Source organism: Macrotis lagotis, chromosome 1 (assembly GCF_037893015.1).
Source record: "Macrotis lagotis isolate mMagLag1 chromosome 1, bilby.v1.9.chrom.fasta, whole genome shotgun sequence".
In the NCBI taxonomy this organism is placed as follows: Eukaryota; Metazoa; Chordata; class Mammalia; order Peramelemorphia; family Peramelidae; genus Macrotis; species Macrotis lagotis.
This window is the reverse complement of record NC_133658.1, coordinates 912,629,070-912,646,219: the sequence shown is the minus strand read 5'-3', so window position 1 is coordinate 912,646,219 and position 17,150 is coordinate 912,629,070. Positions and strand designations below refer to the sequence as shown.

Here is a 17,150-nt window from a genome sequence, read left to right as displayed (position 1 = left end):
TCACTAAATTCATATGGAGAAACAAAAAGTGAAGAATATCTAGGGATTTAATGGGGAAAAAAAAAGCAAAATAAGAGAGCTGAGCCTTACCAGATCTAAAATTATATTATAAAGCATCCGTCATCAAAACTGTCTGATACTGACTAAGAAATAGAGTGGTGGAGCAGTGGAAGAGATTAGATGCAAAAGAGACAGCAGGAAATGGTTATAGTAATCTGCTGTTTGATAAACCCAAAGAGTCCAGTTTCTGCGATAAGAACTTACTTTTTGATAAAAACTGCTGGAACAATTGGAAGATAGTATGGCAGAAACTAGGATTAGACCAACATCTCATACCCTGTACTGATAAAATCAAAATGAGTGCAGGATTTAGACATTAAAAAATATTATAAGCTAGTTAGGAGAACAAAGAATAGTTTACTTCTCAGATCTATGGAAAGGGGATCAGTTTCTGACCAAGGAAGAGATAGAGTATATTATAAAAACCAAACTAGATAATTTTGATTACATTAAATTAAAAAGGTTTTGAACAAACAAAAGTACTGTAATGAAGATTTAAAGAAATGTAGTAAATTGGGAAAAATTTTTACTAGTAGTGTTTCTGAGTCACTTCTAAAGTATATAAAGAACTGAGTCAAATTTGCCAAAAAAAAGAAGCAATTCCCCAATTGAGAAATGGTCAAAGGACATATTTTTCAGGTGAGGAAATTAAAGCTCTCTATAGTCATATGAAAAATTGCTCTGAATCATTATTGATAAGAGAATTTCAAATTAAAGCATCTCTGAGGTACCACTTCACATCTCTGAGATTGGCTAATATGACCAGAAAGGATAATGATCAATGTTGGAGGGGAATGTGGGAAATCTAAGACACTAATGCATTGTTGCTGGAGCTGTGAACTGATCCAATCTTTCTGGAGAGCAAGTTGGAATTATGCCAAAAGGGCAATAAAAATGTGGATACCCTTTGATCTGGCAATAGAAATACAGGGCCTATATCCTGAAGAGATCAGGAAAGAGGGTAAAAATCTCACATGTACAAAAATATTCATAGCAACTGTAGAGGCAAATAATTGGTATTTGAGGGGAGGTCCATCAATTGGGGAATGACTGACCAAATTGTGATTATCTCTATCTCTATCATCTCTATCTCTATCTCTATCTCTATCTCTATCTCTATCTCTATCTCTCTCTCTCTCTCTCTCTCTCTCTCTCTCTCTACCTCTACCTCTCTCTCTCTCTCTCTATCTCTATCTATATAGCTGTATATATATATATATATATACTTTTCCTGAGCTACAGGACACTATATGGTTCTATTAGAAATCAGGAGGGATGGGATTTCAGAAAAGTCTGGAAAGACTTGTAGGTATTGATGATGAGCAGAACCAGAAGAACATTATGTACCTTAACAATAACATAGAGTGATGATCAACCTTGATGGACTTGCTTACTCCATCAGTGCAATCATCAGGGAAAATTTTAGGGGATTCATGATGGAGAACCCCATCTGTTTCCAGAGAACAAACTATGGAATTTAAACGAAGACTAAAGATTTTCTTCTTCAATTTTTAAAAAGTTGTCTTATGTATTATATAATTTTGCTATCTCTAATAACTTCTTTCTTCCTTATGGATATTTTTTCTCTCAACTAATTCAGTTTTGATCAATGAAAATTATAGAAAAATGTAAAGATTATATCAAATTGTCTGCTGTTGGGGAGGGGGGAAGAAAGGGTGAAAAAATCATAAAATTCAAAAATCTTGCAAAAAATGATTGGTAGAAACTATTATTGTGTATAACTGGAAAACAAATAAACCTTTATAAAAAAGAGATTTACTTCATTTTTAAACCACATTCCTAAATTCTCCTCCCTGTTTGCATGGTCAGTATTAAAGGACTAAAATAAAAGACAGTTGCTAATCCAAAGGTATAAACTTTAATCTTTCAGATCAAATTTCAGATCAGATTTTGTGTTACAGAATAAAGGGAAATGATGAAAGAAAAATTTTCCCATCAGTAGGAATTTATGAGAGCCAAATCTGAAGTAATTCCTGAAAAAAAAGGGTGATGGTAATGGTAGAAGGACCAGTAGCTATAGAAATAATAGTGGTGGGGTGGCAGAAATGAATACTGTTTAAAAGGATTAAGAATGTAAAACTGACAATGAAAATATGTAATTGAAAAATTGATGCAGCAACTGGCAAAAGGGTAGTGGTGATGATGGAGGTAAAGAAAAAGCCCTGAAAATGGACTTTTTCAGATAAGGAGATAATGGAGACTCTTACATAAACAGATATCTAACCTCAAAAAGGAGTTAGTTATTTTTTCCAGGATATACATAACATTTCTAGGAGACTGGAGGACCTGTTTTAGAATGATGGCATCCCCTGGCATAGGGTTTATGATTTACCCATTCCTGGGTGTTCCACTGTGGCCTCAAAAGGATCACATAGCATTTGGGAATGAAGATGCAGACAAGTAAGCCACCACTAGAGCTCAAGATGGAGAAGACTTCCACAGCTACCATCATTTTCCCCTTGGTGCTCTGGTATGTGGGCAAAAATGAAATCCAGACACTGCAGAACACCAGCATGCTAAAAGTGATCAACTTGGTTTCATTAAAGGTGTCAGGAAGGTTTCTGGCCAAAAAAGCTACAGTGAAAGTCCCCAGGGCCAAGAACCCCATGTAGCCCAGGACAGAGTAGAAGGCAATGAGTGAACCTTCATTGCACTTCAGGAGGATGTGCTCAGGTTCTGAGTGTAGGTCTGTATCTGGGAACGGGGGAGAAACTAACAGCCAAATACCACAGAGAATCACTTGGATTAGGGAACATATAAGAATAATAGAAATGGGTGTCTTGGAGCCCATCCATTTTCTCCTGTGGCTCCCTGGTCTAATGGCTTTGAAGGCTAAAACGACTGTGATGGTTTTAGCCAAAATAGAGGAGATGGCCATTGTGAATGTGATTCCAAATACTGTCTGTTGAAGAAGACATGTGGCTAAGGTAGGCTTTCCAATGAAGAGCAGTGAAGACAGGAAACATTGGCTTAGGGAGAAGAGCAAGATGTAGCTGATAGTAATATTGTTGGCTTTCACTATGGGAGTGTCCTGATACTTCACAAAGATCCCAATGATCAGAACTGTCACGAGACAGATCACCAGAGTTGTGCAGGTCAGAGTCATGCCCAGAGGTTCCTCAAATTTCAGAAAGATCTCCACCTTGGGGAGGCAACGATTTCTCTCCTTGTTTGAATATTCATCTTCAGGACAAGCAATGCACTGTTCCATATCTATAAAGAATCAAAACATTCTCAGTGTTTGAATTTGAGACAAATTTTATGAACCTTGGCAGGAGAAAAAATGAAATTTCTCAAACTGAGAAAGGAAGGAAGGGCCCCTCATAATCTGATTTAATTCTTCAAGAAATATCAGTCTCTCTCTAAATGAGTGACTTGAATTCATTATCACTAACAATTTAGACATATTTCATATTGAGACAATAATTTTTGGTCATAAATAGATCTATTTTTAAAAAATCTTCTCTCAGATTGCATGGCCATGAAGATAACAGCTTCTCATAAAATAAGCATGATGTGGGTAGCTAGGTGGTGCAGTGGATAGAGCACCAGCCCTGGAGTCAGGAGGACCTGAGTTCAAATCTGACCTCAGACAATAATTACCTAGCTGTGTGGCCTTGGGCAAGCCACTTAACTCCATTGCCTTGCAAAAAAACTAAAAAAAAACTAAAAAAATTAACCATGATGTGATGGGAGGCGGTCAAGAAACATTTATTAAATATTTACTTGGTAGATACTGTGCTAAGCTACCTGCATATCAGCAAACTGATAAAAATCCTTCACTTCAAGTTACTCCCTCCTAATGTGAAGGGTAAGGGAGACAGCACACAAGGTAGTTGAAAAGTAAAAGTTGGGGAGAGGGAAAGTAAAGGGAAGGAGGTGGCATGGTGTCATGCCACCCCTTGGTGGTATGGGCTCAAAACCTTTAGAGTCAGAAGCAAAGTCCTAAGGAGAAGGAATCATGGATAAGAAAGACACAAATTGAGATCCTGAATGCAATTCATCTGTGGGAGCATGTGACTAGCATACCAGAAATTACAGAGAATAGATGTAGAAGCTGTCCTAGTCAACCTCTTTAAAGACTCATGTATGGTAATAATATTGGCACCATGCAAGTCTTCTTGGATGGAGGGCTAATCATTTTATCTCCTTCATAGGACCTCACAGACATCTCCACAGTAATTATTGTTTGCAAGCTATAAAAATCATTTCCATTCTCTTAACTCATCAGGACAGAAGACCTGTAAAAATCTTGAATGTAACCAGATAAAAACTTCAGCAAAAGAAGTAAAAATACAACATTTATAATGCATATTTATAATGTTCTAAGTAAATACACATCACAAAACGATCTATTTCTACATCAAATGAAACCCACTGGACCAAGACATACCTTGACAAAATGAAAATGTGTTGAATGAGGAGTAAACAATCCCTCATTTCTAAAGTGCATCCCCAAGTCCTCTTCCCCCATTTTGGTCAAATGTACTTTTGCCCTAATTATCCATTTTTATTAGAACATTTTTTTTCCTGTTTCCCAATAGAGCTAGGTATGCACACACTAGCTGTGTGGTTCTGGGAATGTCACTTAACTTTTTTGCCTCATTTCCCTCAATCTGTTCAATTTCAAAATGAAATTGAAAGTCAAAGATTCCATAAAGTATTTTGAAGAAAAGCAAAACAAATGAGTTAAATCATGTTTTGTTGTAAACTCAAGGACAAACACTGGTAAAATTTTAAAGTTTCCATGACCAACTGAATGTTCATAAATGTCCAATAAAAATATTGTCAAATATAAAGGAAAGGGCTCTACTGATATCAGAGAGGGACAACTTTTTTTAATGACTCAACTTTCAAATTTAATGGCTCTTAAATTTTCTATCAGTGACTTTTTTAGTAACTTATGGGCAAGAGGGACTTTCTTCCTGACATATAAAGATTTTTGTTATCATTTTATGATAATTTATCTGCAGCAACATCTCCACCACCATCACCACCAATCATCACTTAATCTTCAGCATCATGAAAAATAGGGAAGAAATGACCATAAGATTGACAGGATATAAAACTGATGAAGTTAGAGAATGAAGAAATTTTCCATCATATTCTTAAATTTACACCTCTATCTCCTGAAAGAATTCAGGAAAGTGGATCATAATTTAAAAAAAAGATCAGGTGGTCAAAAATCTAAAAGAAAATAACAGCAATATTTTAAAAGAGGAGAATCAAAATATGGGCATTATCAATTTTGACTCTGTTAAGAACCTGAAGACTTAAAAAGGAATAAACAAGTAGAAAGACAATGTTTCTATAAAAAAATTTTACAATAAAGGAAAAAGGAGATTTCAAAAAGAGAATAAAAATCTTATTTAGTAAAAATACAGAGATGATAAAATATAAACAATTCCCATCATTGATGGGCATAATTTTCAGTGAAATTTTATTAAATGCTTTACTGAATGAGAGAAATAAAGAGCTAAATACATACTTAGGAAAAGGATAGAAATGATATTGACTTAATTAATAAAACTCAAAAATCATTGGAAACTTTCAGAAACTGGTTCAGGTGCTTAGAAGGGAAGGGTAGGAAGCCCTTGGCAATAAGGATGCCTTAACATGTCTACATAAAATGAATTGACAGACTAAAGTTCTATCTTTAATGAGTCAGTGTTTTTTAAAAATCCTCATTGGGAAAAGAAAAGTATTAGAAACCAATGAATCATGATATAAATAAGAAATCTCCTAACTTAAAATAGGAATAGATTAAATAATCAAATTTTCTATTCATATTAACTTACACTCCTTTTATCTGTTTTACATATAATATATGCTATATTATATTTTTATAATGTATTATACACATCAAATTACCTTGTAACATTATTTTCATCATCATATCATACCATAGCATCTTATATCATATCATATTACATTATATATTTTAAATTATATTATGAATTACCTTATTGTAATTAAATGAGCTTAATGAATTTTTACTCAGAAAAAAAGAATAGCATATTGAATAAGAAAAAAATCTCTCAATTTCTTACAAATAAACAAATACCAACACATAATAAAAATGAAGACCTACAAAATGTATTATACAACAAACAAATGAAAAATTAGCTACTATAGAAGAGGCTAGGTGGCGCAGTGGATAGAACATCGGCCCTGGAGGCAGGGGTACCTGAGTTCAAATCCAGTCTCAGACACATAAATAATTGCCTAGCCGTGTGGCCTTGAACAAGCCACTTAACCCCATTGCCTTGCAAAAAAAACCCCTAAAAAAATTAGTTACTATAATGATGTAAATTTAAGTAAATATTTGATATAAATTTTGGTGAGGAAAGAAACACTGTTATTCTAAAAAATGGACAATAGAGCAAGTTCAATAGTCAGTATAAATGTACTAAATATTTTTGTTTCTATGTTCATGAAGGAAATTGATCTGAATAATAGAGAAATGGACAGTGTTGCAGAAATGATGAAAGAATTAAAATGATTTCCTCTGTTTTGGAAATATGAAACAGAATGATGAAACCAAATGGTGAAAGGATATAACAAAATTCTGAATAATCTAGAAGAAAAAGATTTATTTTCAATCATGCTGTTAAGGTATGCATTTTTTCAAGGTGAAATTGGGAAAAATATCCTGAATCAGGGCAGAGAGATTTTCCAAATAAATATGAAATGTAGAATTAGCAATCATTGACATTTCCCAGTTGGCTGATCACCTAGACTTCATCACATTCTCCATGACTTAGTGGCCCACTGAATAGAACTGGAATCCGGTAGGACTGTACCAAGGAATACCCAAGATCAAACCCTCCTTCAGAAACTTCTTAATTATGTAACCTTGATAAGTTAATTAATTTCCATTTGCCTCAGTTTCATTATCTGTCAATTGGAGATACTAATAGTACCTACCTTTGAGAGTTGTGAGGATCAAATGAAATCACAATTGAAAAGTGCTTAGCAAAGTGCATAACTTTATAAATGTATGATTCTGCAATGTTCTTCCTGAATGATCGCATTAACTCTAACACCCATACCCTATTAGGACTCCTTGTCCTTGGGCCTCTCTCTCCCTTTAGACAGAGAGATTGGTGGGTGGACCTCAGAGAACTTGAAGATCCTTCATTTCAAGAAGATTCCTGTAGTGGACACCTCATTACTTCTCACCCAGTTGAAGGACTTCAACATTCCAACCTCTCTCAATGTCTTTTCCTATCTTCTTTCCCCTACAGGTTTTACCTTTTGCTTAGGACAATCTCTAAAACCCTGCAGGCACTTTGTAAAGCTTTATTAATTGATTTTATTAACTTGATTATTAGTTTTGAAAATATTCATCAATTGAAGAATTTAGGAACTACAGAGATAGTGACCTAAATTGAGGAAACAATGAAATAAATAACAAACGTGTCGATAACAAATAATATAATTATCAATACAAAATAATTATATATATACTTAAGTTATATGTATGTTATTTATATATATATATATATATAATATACATTAACATAATAACATAAAATACCAAAGCTAACATTCTCAAATGGCAATTTTGAGAGTTTGAGTATTCTAAACCACTAAAAAAGAAATTTTAAAGTGAAATGAAAACTTTCTAAATTTTCTTACCTGTCCCCCAGACCTGAAACACTCCCTGTTACTGTTTTGATTACCAACCTCTGGGGAATCTTTTAAGATTCAACTAAAATTCTGTCTTCTATGATGTGATGTACTTTTACTTATCATACATCTCAGTAAAACATAGAATATTTACAAAACAATTGCCAAAAAATAGCAAAAAAAATCCCAAACAGAAATTATTTTAAAAATGAATGTTTTATAGGGGCAGCTAGGTGGCATAGTGGATAAAGCACCGGCCTTGGAGTCAGGAGTACCTGGGTTCAAATCCTGTCTCAGACGCTTAATAATTACCTAGCTGTGTGGCCTTGGGCAAGCCTCTTAACCCCATCTGCCTTGCAAAAACCTAAAAAAAAATGAATGTTTTAAAATTTCAAAGTACAAATGTATGTTCCTAATGAAGAAATATGAGATAAGAGTCAGAACCTGTCTTTTGGCAGAGTGATGAGGCCCAAAGAACAAAAAAAGAAAATAGCATTCATTTTCTGCTTTATTTGGCCTCAAAAAGAACTCAATGAGTTCTTTTACTGATTTCTCTGTATTTCTCATTTTCTCTCTCTCTCTTTTTTTTACAATATTTCCCTGAAAATAAGCCCTAGTATAATTTTTTTCCAGATGCACATAATGTAAGTCCTACACTGAAATTAGGCTGTAATTAAGATCCTTAGATAGATGGAAGGATTGTTATGTCCATTGCAACACACAATGGACAGATTGAATGATAAAATAACAATATTAATATATAATTATATATAAATAAATGATATTATTTACATTATTATAACAAATGATAATAAAATAATAATTATTTATAAATACCCAAGTGTACATGTTGCAGAGACTGATTTCAGTAGGAATGATTGCCTAACTCCAACCTCATCCTATTGCAATAAAGACTCCAAAGACCATTTGTGCATGGAAATCAATTACATGGAAAAACAGAATAGAGAGAAATCGCCATGAAAACTTCCTAGTCTGCATAAAGTTGTGACTTAGGTGAAGAATCTATGGGATAAAATCACTGACAGCTGTGTTGCCTATGCAGGATGAGTGGGCTACATGGACAAGAAGTGGTCATTTAAGAAGAACTCTGTTGCTGGTTAGGAGAGATTGGGGCCAATGGCTCTATAAGCAGTAGATTCACAAGAAATTCAGGCTGGAATCTGGAATTTGGAGAGTTATAACAATGTTCCAGAAACAGATGAAATGACTGTATTTGAAGAAATTATAGATTTTTGTAGATGGGGGAAAATAATGTCATCCTAATGCACCCTTTGGAGCAAAAATTATTATAAAACCCAGTCTTATTTTTGAGGAAATACAGTGCCTTAAAAATTAATCTTGTTATACTGAATGACCCACTGGAAAGGAAAAAAAGCGATGGATAATGGGAGAAATTCAGTTAATGATTAAATAAAATTATTAATACATCTAAACAGTTGATGAAGTTTAAAAAATCATTATTACTCACTTAAATGAAATTTACATCCACATATCTGCCTATCTATCCTTCTATCTATCTATCTATCCATCCATCTATTTATCTAACAATCTATATCTATATCAACTATTGTTTTTTTTCACTTTGGGTGAAAATTTTTGCATTCATGTATAATTACTTTTATTTTACTTGGGCTTAGTGTTTTCATCTTTCCCCTAAATCTCTCCCAGAACATTAGGGCCATAAACATACATTAAAGGCTTTCATTTTTTTCCCCAAAGTCTCAGGGTCCATATCCAATATTATGTTGACACTGACCACTTTGTTCTCCTAGCCTGATTTTCCCTATCTCTGGTATTCTTCCACTCATGTCCTCACATTTGCTTCAATTGATTTCCTTCCACAAAATCTATGTGTCCTTAAGAATCTATTCCAATTTTATGTCAAATCTTCTAGAAAAGACTCTTGTAAAGTTGTTTCTCTTCACATACTTACCTGTCTGGTTGGAAATCTCCCCCTCTGGGCAGGGGATACAGTCAAAGCAACAGATGGCTTTTCCCTGGAGGAAAGATTTCCGAAATCCAGAGCCACAGCTCTCACTGCACACAGAACGGGGAATCTGGACAAGAAGAAATTCTTTAAAAGGTCTTGGCATTTAAATAGGTCCATGGAGGTATGAGAATTGAGGATGTTCTAAGGCATTAAATATTGTAGAATTTCTAGTGAAGTAATACCTGCTCCAGATTTCGGAGGATATAGTCAATTAACAAACTTTCTTAAATTACTTTATGTAAATCACATACTGTACTAAGTTTTAGAAAATACTAAATTAGGGACAGCTAAGTGGCTCAGTGGCCCTGGAGTCAGGAGGAGCTGAGTTCAAATGTACCCTCAAATACCTGATACTTCCTAGCTGTCTAGCCTTGGACAAGTCACTTCAAGCCACTGATCCACATTAAGAGAGAGAGAGAGAGAGAGAGAGAGAGAGAGAGAGAGAGAGAGAGAGAGAGAGAGAAGAAATGAAAATACTAAGTGAATGAATTGCAATTGTACATTAGAAAACACAGTCAGAAAGCCAAATGGCAATTAATCAAGAATTATTAAATTAATTTAAATACAAACTACAGACATGCTAACACAAATAATAAATATATATCTTTTTTTGCATTTAAGTAACCACATATTTCTATTTCTTAGTACACAGGTACAGGATGTTTGACTAACTAGAGATTTTCTTCTAAATGATTCCTATAAGATACTACAGAGCTGGCCATTTTCTGAAGCCACTGCTTTAAGACTAATTACAACCACTTAGTAACAAAAAAAAAATGATAGCTTTACTCAAGTAACAAATTGTCCTGGTCTTACATAGATTATTTTAAAATACTAATTTTAAATAGTTTTATGTAGCACAGTTAGGTTTCTAAATGCTTTCCAAACATTAAATCACTTTATCCTTACAGCAAACTTGAGAGGTAGGTGTTGTTCTCATTTCTGATGCAGTTAATGGGAGTTCTAATGCCAAAGAATTATGAGATCCAACAAAGAGAATTCATTGTGAAACAATTAAAGATAAAGATGATTGGAAAAGTAAAAAATGGACAATCATGAAGAGTGTCTTTGTTTTGCCTCATAATCATTGGAAATGTAACAGATTTTTAAATATCTTTTTGAAATAATGAAAAAACAAGATGTTTATATAGGGAAAGTTTAAGTAAGTGAACCCAACAGTGTAGAGTAGTACAGCTATGGTAAAAATTGTCATTAAATGACTCAAAAGGAGGATCGAATAGACATCTCTAGAGTCTTGCCCCAATCTAACTTTAAGAGAGACCTTAATTCCTTCAGGAGGGGAAGCAGGAAGTTGGGCTGGGGCCACTTTGCTTTCCTTAATATAAAAAAATGCCATGCTGCAGCCTTACTAGACAAGATGATCACATTCAATCAAAATTCTTAGTACCTGAAGTCTCCTTAAATGTCTCCTTTGCTTCATCCTTTTCCAAAATGTACTTTTTATCTATTAGACAAATCCTCAGGGATTAGTCTTGGGTCTACTTCTCTTCTCTCTCTGTACTAATCCCTTGGTGACCCCCATCAGCTTCCATAAATTTCATTATCATCTCTATACTGAATTTGATCCAATCTAACTGTTCTGCACCAATTCTATTGCTGATCTTCAGTCTTTGATCTCCTTTTGCCTTTCAGATAACTCAAACCAATTGCCCAATAGATCTTAAACTCATTATGGGAAAAACTATGATTACTATCTTTCCCCCTAAACTTAACCCTCCTATCCCTGAACCTTTTGTCACTTGGGAGAAGGAAAGGGCGTCTAACCTCTATATCCAAGACTTGAATTCTTTCATACTATAAATCAGTTCCACCATGACCTCCTAGAATATGAAGCATGAAAACGTAACAAAACAGAAATCAGAGAATGTATACAGAAGAGAATCCATGTTAGACAAGAGAGAATGAAAGAGCTTTCCCATTAAGAATGAGATAATAATGTTTGTCCTTCATTTATGAAGACATCAGGGAGGTGATGTCATGACAAGCATATGACTTGGATTTGAGTGAGGGAGAGTTGTGCTAGGTCACCAGCTTCACTTTCTCCTCCAGAATCATCTGGGTCCAATGGCCAGATGAAAATAAGGATGATTGGAGATGACTCTGCATGTGAGGCAATCAGGATTAAGTGACTTGCCCAGGGTCACACAGCTAAAGTGGCCAGTGTCTGAGGCTATATTCAAATATTCCAATCCTCTAGACTCCAAGGCCAGTGTCCTGGCCACTGTACCACCTAGCTGCCCCAGAATGAGATAACAAAATTTAATCAGAGGAGACTGTTCTTTATCTCATGCAAGAGGTAATTCCCTATCTTCTCTCAAGTACTAAGATGAATAGGGACATTGTGTAGAACTACAGTTCCTCTAATGTCTTCAAAGAAAATTTTTATTTCCACAACTTGAACAAGGGTTTGCATCTTCCACCTTCTTTCTTAAAGCTGGGAACCAGATGCCCTGGAATCTCCATATCACTTAAGTCCTAAAGTTTGAGGACTCCTAAAGAAGAAAATTCTATTTATAGATAATTTTTCCCTAAAGGGGAGGTATAGACAAAGACAGAGAGACAGATAGACTGAGCTAGACTAATAGAGAAATTCCAATTATTTGTCACCCCTCCCACAAAAGAACAAATCTGACTATTTCAGTGACAGTGTAAAAACAGAGGAATTTCAATGCTCTCCAAATTAATTTACAGAGGTTCCCCCCCCCCCATTTATATTAACATTTAAGGTAGAATGCAATGAAAAATGTTAGTGGGAAGAATTTCAATACTCAAGAAAATGTCTCCTAGAGGTAAAAAGGAAGTGAAACCAACTATTTGTTAACAGAGTCACAAAAAACTTCCATGTGAGTTGCTACTAACCTCTTTATCAAATTGAGTCCATGTTATGGCATTCCCACGGATGGAAAAATCTTCACCAAGGGGAGCTTGGGGAATAAACTCTCCCACTTTCACCAGAACTTCTGTACCATTATAGTAGTCCACAAAGTTGTTGATATCATAGTTTGCCAGAGGGATGCTTTTCTCATTCAAGAACACCTGGTCACCCACACTGTTGTTAAATTGGATATTTCTAAGAGGGGAGTGCAGCTGAATGGGAAGTGAAGTCAGAAGTTATTCTTCAGTGCATTGACACCCAAAAGATTTTGAACTGTCAAGATAAACTTTTCCTCTACCTGAGCCATATATACAGATAATTCTATTTTGCATCTCATGCTAACCAACCCTTTAAGGATAGTGATCCCTTAATCAAAGTTTTTCAATTCATTTATTTGATCAAAATATTTACTGCTCAATTTCTCACCATGCCTCACCATCCTAAACCTATTTGTCCCCTTTGCTTGAAATCTAATTCTTTCATACCTCAATACCTTTGCAGTATACTAAAGCAATGTTGATTATTTTTACTTTCCTCCATTTCCAATTTTGCCTCCATTGTTAATATTTTCACCACTACATCATACTATACTCCCAAATAATTTTATTCCTTGCCTTTTTGGAACTTATTTTTTGTCAAACCTCAGTACAATGAAATTCTCCTCCCAAAGCACCTGGAGTCCAATTCACATCCTCCTGATCAGAGTTGGTAGAAGTCACATACATCATTGTACTAATTACATTATAAATTTATATAAACGAATTCCATATGGAAACCCAGAGCAAGAAATTTCTTTAATTCATCTATAATGAATGTCTCATTCCCCAAATCAATGTTCTGCTCTTCTTAAGCCACCTATGCTTCCTATGTTCTATCTTCTTCATCTCAGCACCACAATTCAATATTAAGAAGAATGAGGGCAGAAAATAGGAAATATTTCTTCTCTTAGTCAGAGAATCATAGACTGCTCTCTAGAGAAGACCTTGTAAACTATCCAGTGCAACCACAAGATTTTATTACTGAGCTGAGTGAAAGTCAAAATAGAAATTTACTATGTTTACACAGCAAACAAATTTCATTCCTCACCTCCTTTAAATAGATACATAATTCAATTATTTTTCTCTTTTTTAATTATGTACTTTCTCACATCTCTTGCATTTTTCCCATTTTTCTTAAACATTTATGCTATGTCAATCATTGAACCTATATCATGTTACCATCTCCAATCTGTTTTCCTTTATTTCACTTGTCTTTTTCATTCAAAATTTTAAGAGAAGGGGGGAGCAAACAAACTCTCTGAACCCACTATAACAAAATCACTCCTTTCCCACATTTGATAGGTTTTGTGGATTCTAATGGTGTCACTGAACCTTAAAAACTCTCTCCAAAGTTTCCAGCAGAAAACCTTTCTCTATGCAAAATTAACTCATCTTCTCCAAATAGATTCCTATTTCGGTTGTTTTTCTTTCCTTTTTCTTTTTTAGGGTCTTTTTTGCAAGGAAAATGGCGTTAAGTGGCTTGCCCAAGGCCACACAGCTCCGTAATTATTAAATGTCTGAGACCAGATTTGAACCCAGGTACTCCTGACTCCAAGGCCGGTGCTTTATCCACTACGCCACCTAGCCACCCCCTTGTTTTTCTTTTTTTTACATCTTTTACTTTTCCATATATTATGATGCTTTTCCTACTTCCTCCAAATATACCTCATCCATTTCAATTCTTTAGGAAACTTTCACCAAATTCTGCTGGTGACCAATCCCAATATTGTACTATATCTTTCTTGTCTTTATCATTTAAATATCTATGAAACAAGAAAAAACTCAATGTGTCTCCATTGATCATCACAACTTATGTTCTCACCAGTCAAAACTTCCTAACTGGATTGTGAAATCACTGAAGAGTAAATGTTTGTTCCAAAGTTATCAATGTTCTCTTAGTGAGCAAATGTGATAATGTTAGTGTCCACCCCTCTTGAAATTTCTGATATATTTCCAAATGTCAGCATTCCAGTCCTCTTGGATTCTTGCTCATCTCTTGGGGTTTTTTTTGTGGTATTACTTCTTCTTTAGGTCTCTTTCTACTCATTTTTCTGCTTTTCTGATACATTACCAATGACCACACCCCAGGAAAACCAAATCAGCAAGTAGACTAAGCCAGTGGACAGTAATTAACAGTCCTCAAAGTCATAAGTGAGGTAAGGGGATTTCTACCTCAAGTATGTGAAGACTTTTCCTTGATGAAATGGGTGACTGAGAATAATGTGTTCCAGTGGCCATGAAGGTAGTATGAGTACTCACTGTGGAGTAGGGAGAGTTGAGTTCAGGCAACAAAGATGGCAAGGTCATCTTTTATATCCCAGGCCGTGGCCATTTATCCTAACTTTTGCCTTGTTACTTTACTGATATGACTTTGGGAAGAGAGTGAGTCTGATGACTTTGGTACTACTCTGTCTTACTTAAATCTCATCAGTATGCAGGTAAAGATATCATGCTCTGATAATCCTTGGTCTTCATTGAATCTAAAGATGAATGGATGAACTAAAACCTATTGTTTTGTTTCTTAACTATTTACATCGTGGTAAATTCTTGAGGTCTAGTGGCATGATATTCATTTCTGAAAATCTTTCATTTGTCTATGTATCCAGACCTTAGTTGATTTCTTATTAAAAATACCAGAGAGCCTTGGAATAAATGGAGTATTCCTTAAAACAATGTCAGTATATAGCTAAAACCATCAACAAGCATTATATGTAATTAGAAGCTAGAAGCATTCCCAATGCTTCTAGGAGCAGGAGAGAACCAAAGATGTCTGTCATCACCCTTATTATTCAATATTATATTAGAATTGTTAGACTCAGGAATAAGGAAAGAAAAAATTGAAGGAATTAGAATAGGCAAGGAAGAAATAAAACTCACTCTTTGAAGATGATATTAGAACTATAGAAAATCAACTAAAAACTACTTGAAGCAATTAGCAACTTCAGCAAAATTGCAAAATGTAAAATAAACCCAGAAAAATCATAAGCATATATACATACGTATATAGATATACATTTACACACACACACATATATTACTAGCATTGCACAGCAGCAAGAAACAGAAAAACTTCATTGATAACACAAGTAGACAACATAAAATACTTTAGAGTCTACTTGCCAAGACAGCCTTAGAATCTATATGAAAAGAACTACAAAACATTTCACAGAAATAAAATGATATCTAAAGAAATGGGCAAATTTTTGATAAAAACTGCTGGGAAAACTGGAAGATTGTATGGCAGAAACCAGGCATAGACCAACATTTCACACCCTAGAGCAAGATAAGGTCAACATGGGTATGGAATTTTGACATAAAAGGCAATATCCTTAGCCAGTCCAGAGAGCAAGGAATAGCTTATCTGTAAGATTTGTGGAAATGGGAGGAGTTTAGGATCAAAGAAGCCAGAACATTTTAAAAGACAAAATGGATAATTGTGCTTATATTAAATTGGAAAGTTATTACACAAATAAAACCAACTCAAACAAGGTTAAAAGGAATGCCTTAAATTTTGAAACAATTTTTACTAGTGTATCTGAAAAAGGAATCATTTTTAAAATATTTACAGAACTAAGTCAAATTTATAAGAAAACAAGTCATTCTGCAGTTGATAAATGGTCAAAGGATATGGAAAGGCAGATGAAGAAATTAAAACTATCTAAAGTCATATGGAAAAATTATCTAAATCCTTGTTAATTAGAGAAAGGTAAATTAATACAACTCTGAGATAACTACCTTGGACCTGTCAGATTGGTCAATCTGATTAAAGGAAAATAACCAGTGTTGCTGGGGATATGGGAATCCTAGCACACATGTATTGTTGGTGGATTTTCAAAGTGATTCAACCTTTCCAATGTGGAACTATTTCCAAATAACACTAAAACTGATCATACTCTTTGACCTAGAAATATCACTATTGTGTCTGTACCTTGAAGAGATTATTGAAAAGGGTAAAAACATCACTTGTACACAAATTTCATAGCAGTTCTGTTTCTGGTTTCAAAGAATTGGAAATCAAGGGGATACCCAACAATTGGGGAATGGCTAAGCAAATTATAGTATATGTATGTTAGGGAACACTATTGTTCTATTAGAAACTAGCATGGTTGGGATTTCAGAGAAGCCTGGAAGTACTTGTATGAATTGATGCTAAGTGAGATGAGCAGAACCAGAATAACATTATACACCCTAATAGTAACCTTGGTGTGTTGATCAACCTTAATAGACTTGTTCATTCTATCAGTGAAATAATCAGGGACAATTTTAGGATATCTGGGATGGAGAATACCAATTGTATCCAGAGAAAGAACTGTGAAGTTCAAACAGATACCAAAGAGTATTACCTTCAATCTTTTTTAAAAAAGTTGTCTTATGGGTGTCAGAGCCCAAAAGGTGGCATGAAGGCAGCATTTCCCGGGAACTCCTTCCCCAGGGAACTTCAAAAGCTATCAAATTATGATCCTAGCCAAAATTTAGAGGGGAAGAACCCACA

At 34.6% G+C, this 17,150-nt stretch overlaps 1 protein-coding gene across 1 annotated transcript in view; it reads right to left on the bottom strand.

The window, feature by feature from the left end:
* Window positions 1-2,350: 2,350 nt before the first annotated feature.
* LOC141509778 (vomeronasal type-2 receptor 26-like) overlaps window positions 2,351-17,150 on the bottom strand; it is a 31,713-nt gene continuing 16,913 nt past the window's right edge. Inside the window, exons 4-6 of the mRNA XM_074219567.1 lie at window positions 12,605-12,832; window positions 9,668-9,791; window positions 2,351-3,294 (exon numbers count right to left, since the gene is read on the bottom strand). Of these exons, the coding sequence (XP_074075668.1) occupies window positions 2,351-3,294; window positions 9,668-9,791; window positions 12,605-12,832 (1,296 nt within the window). The remainder of the gene's footprint in view (window positions 3,295-9,667; window positions 9,792-12,604; window positions 12,833-17,150) is intronic.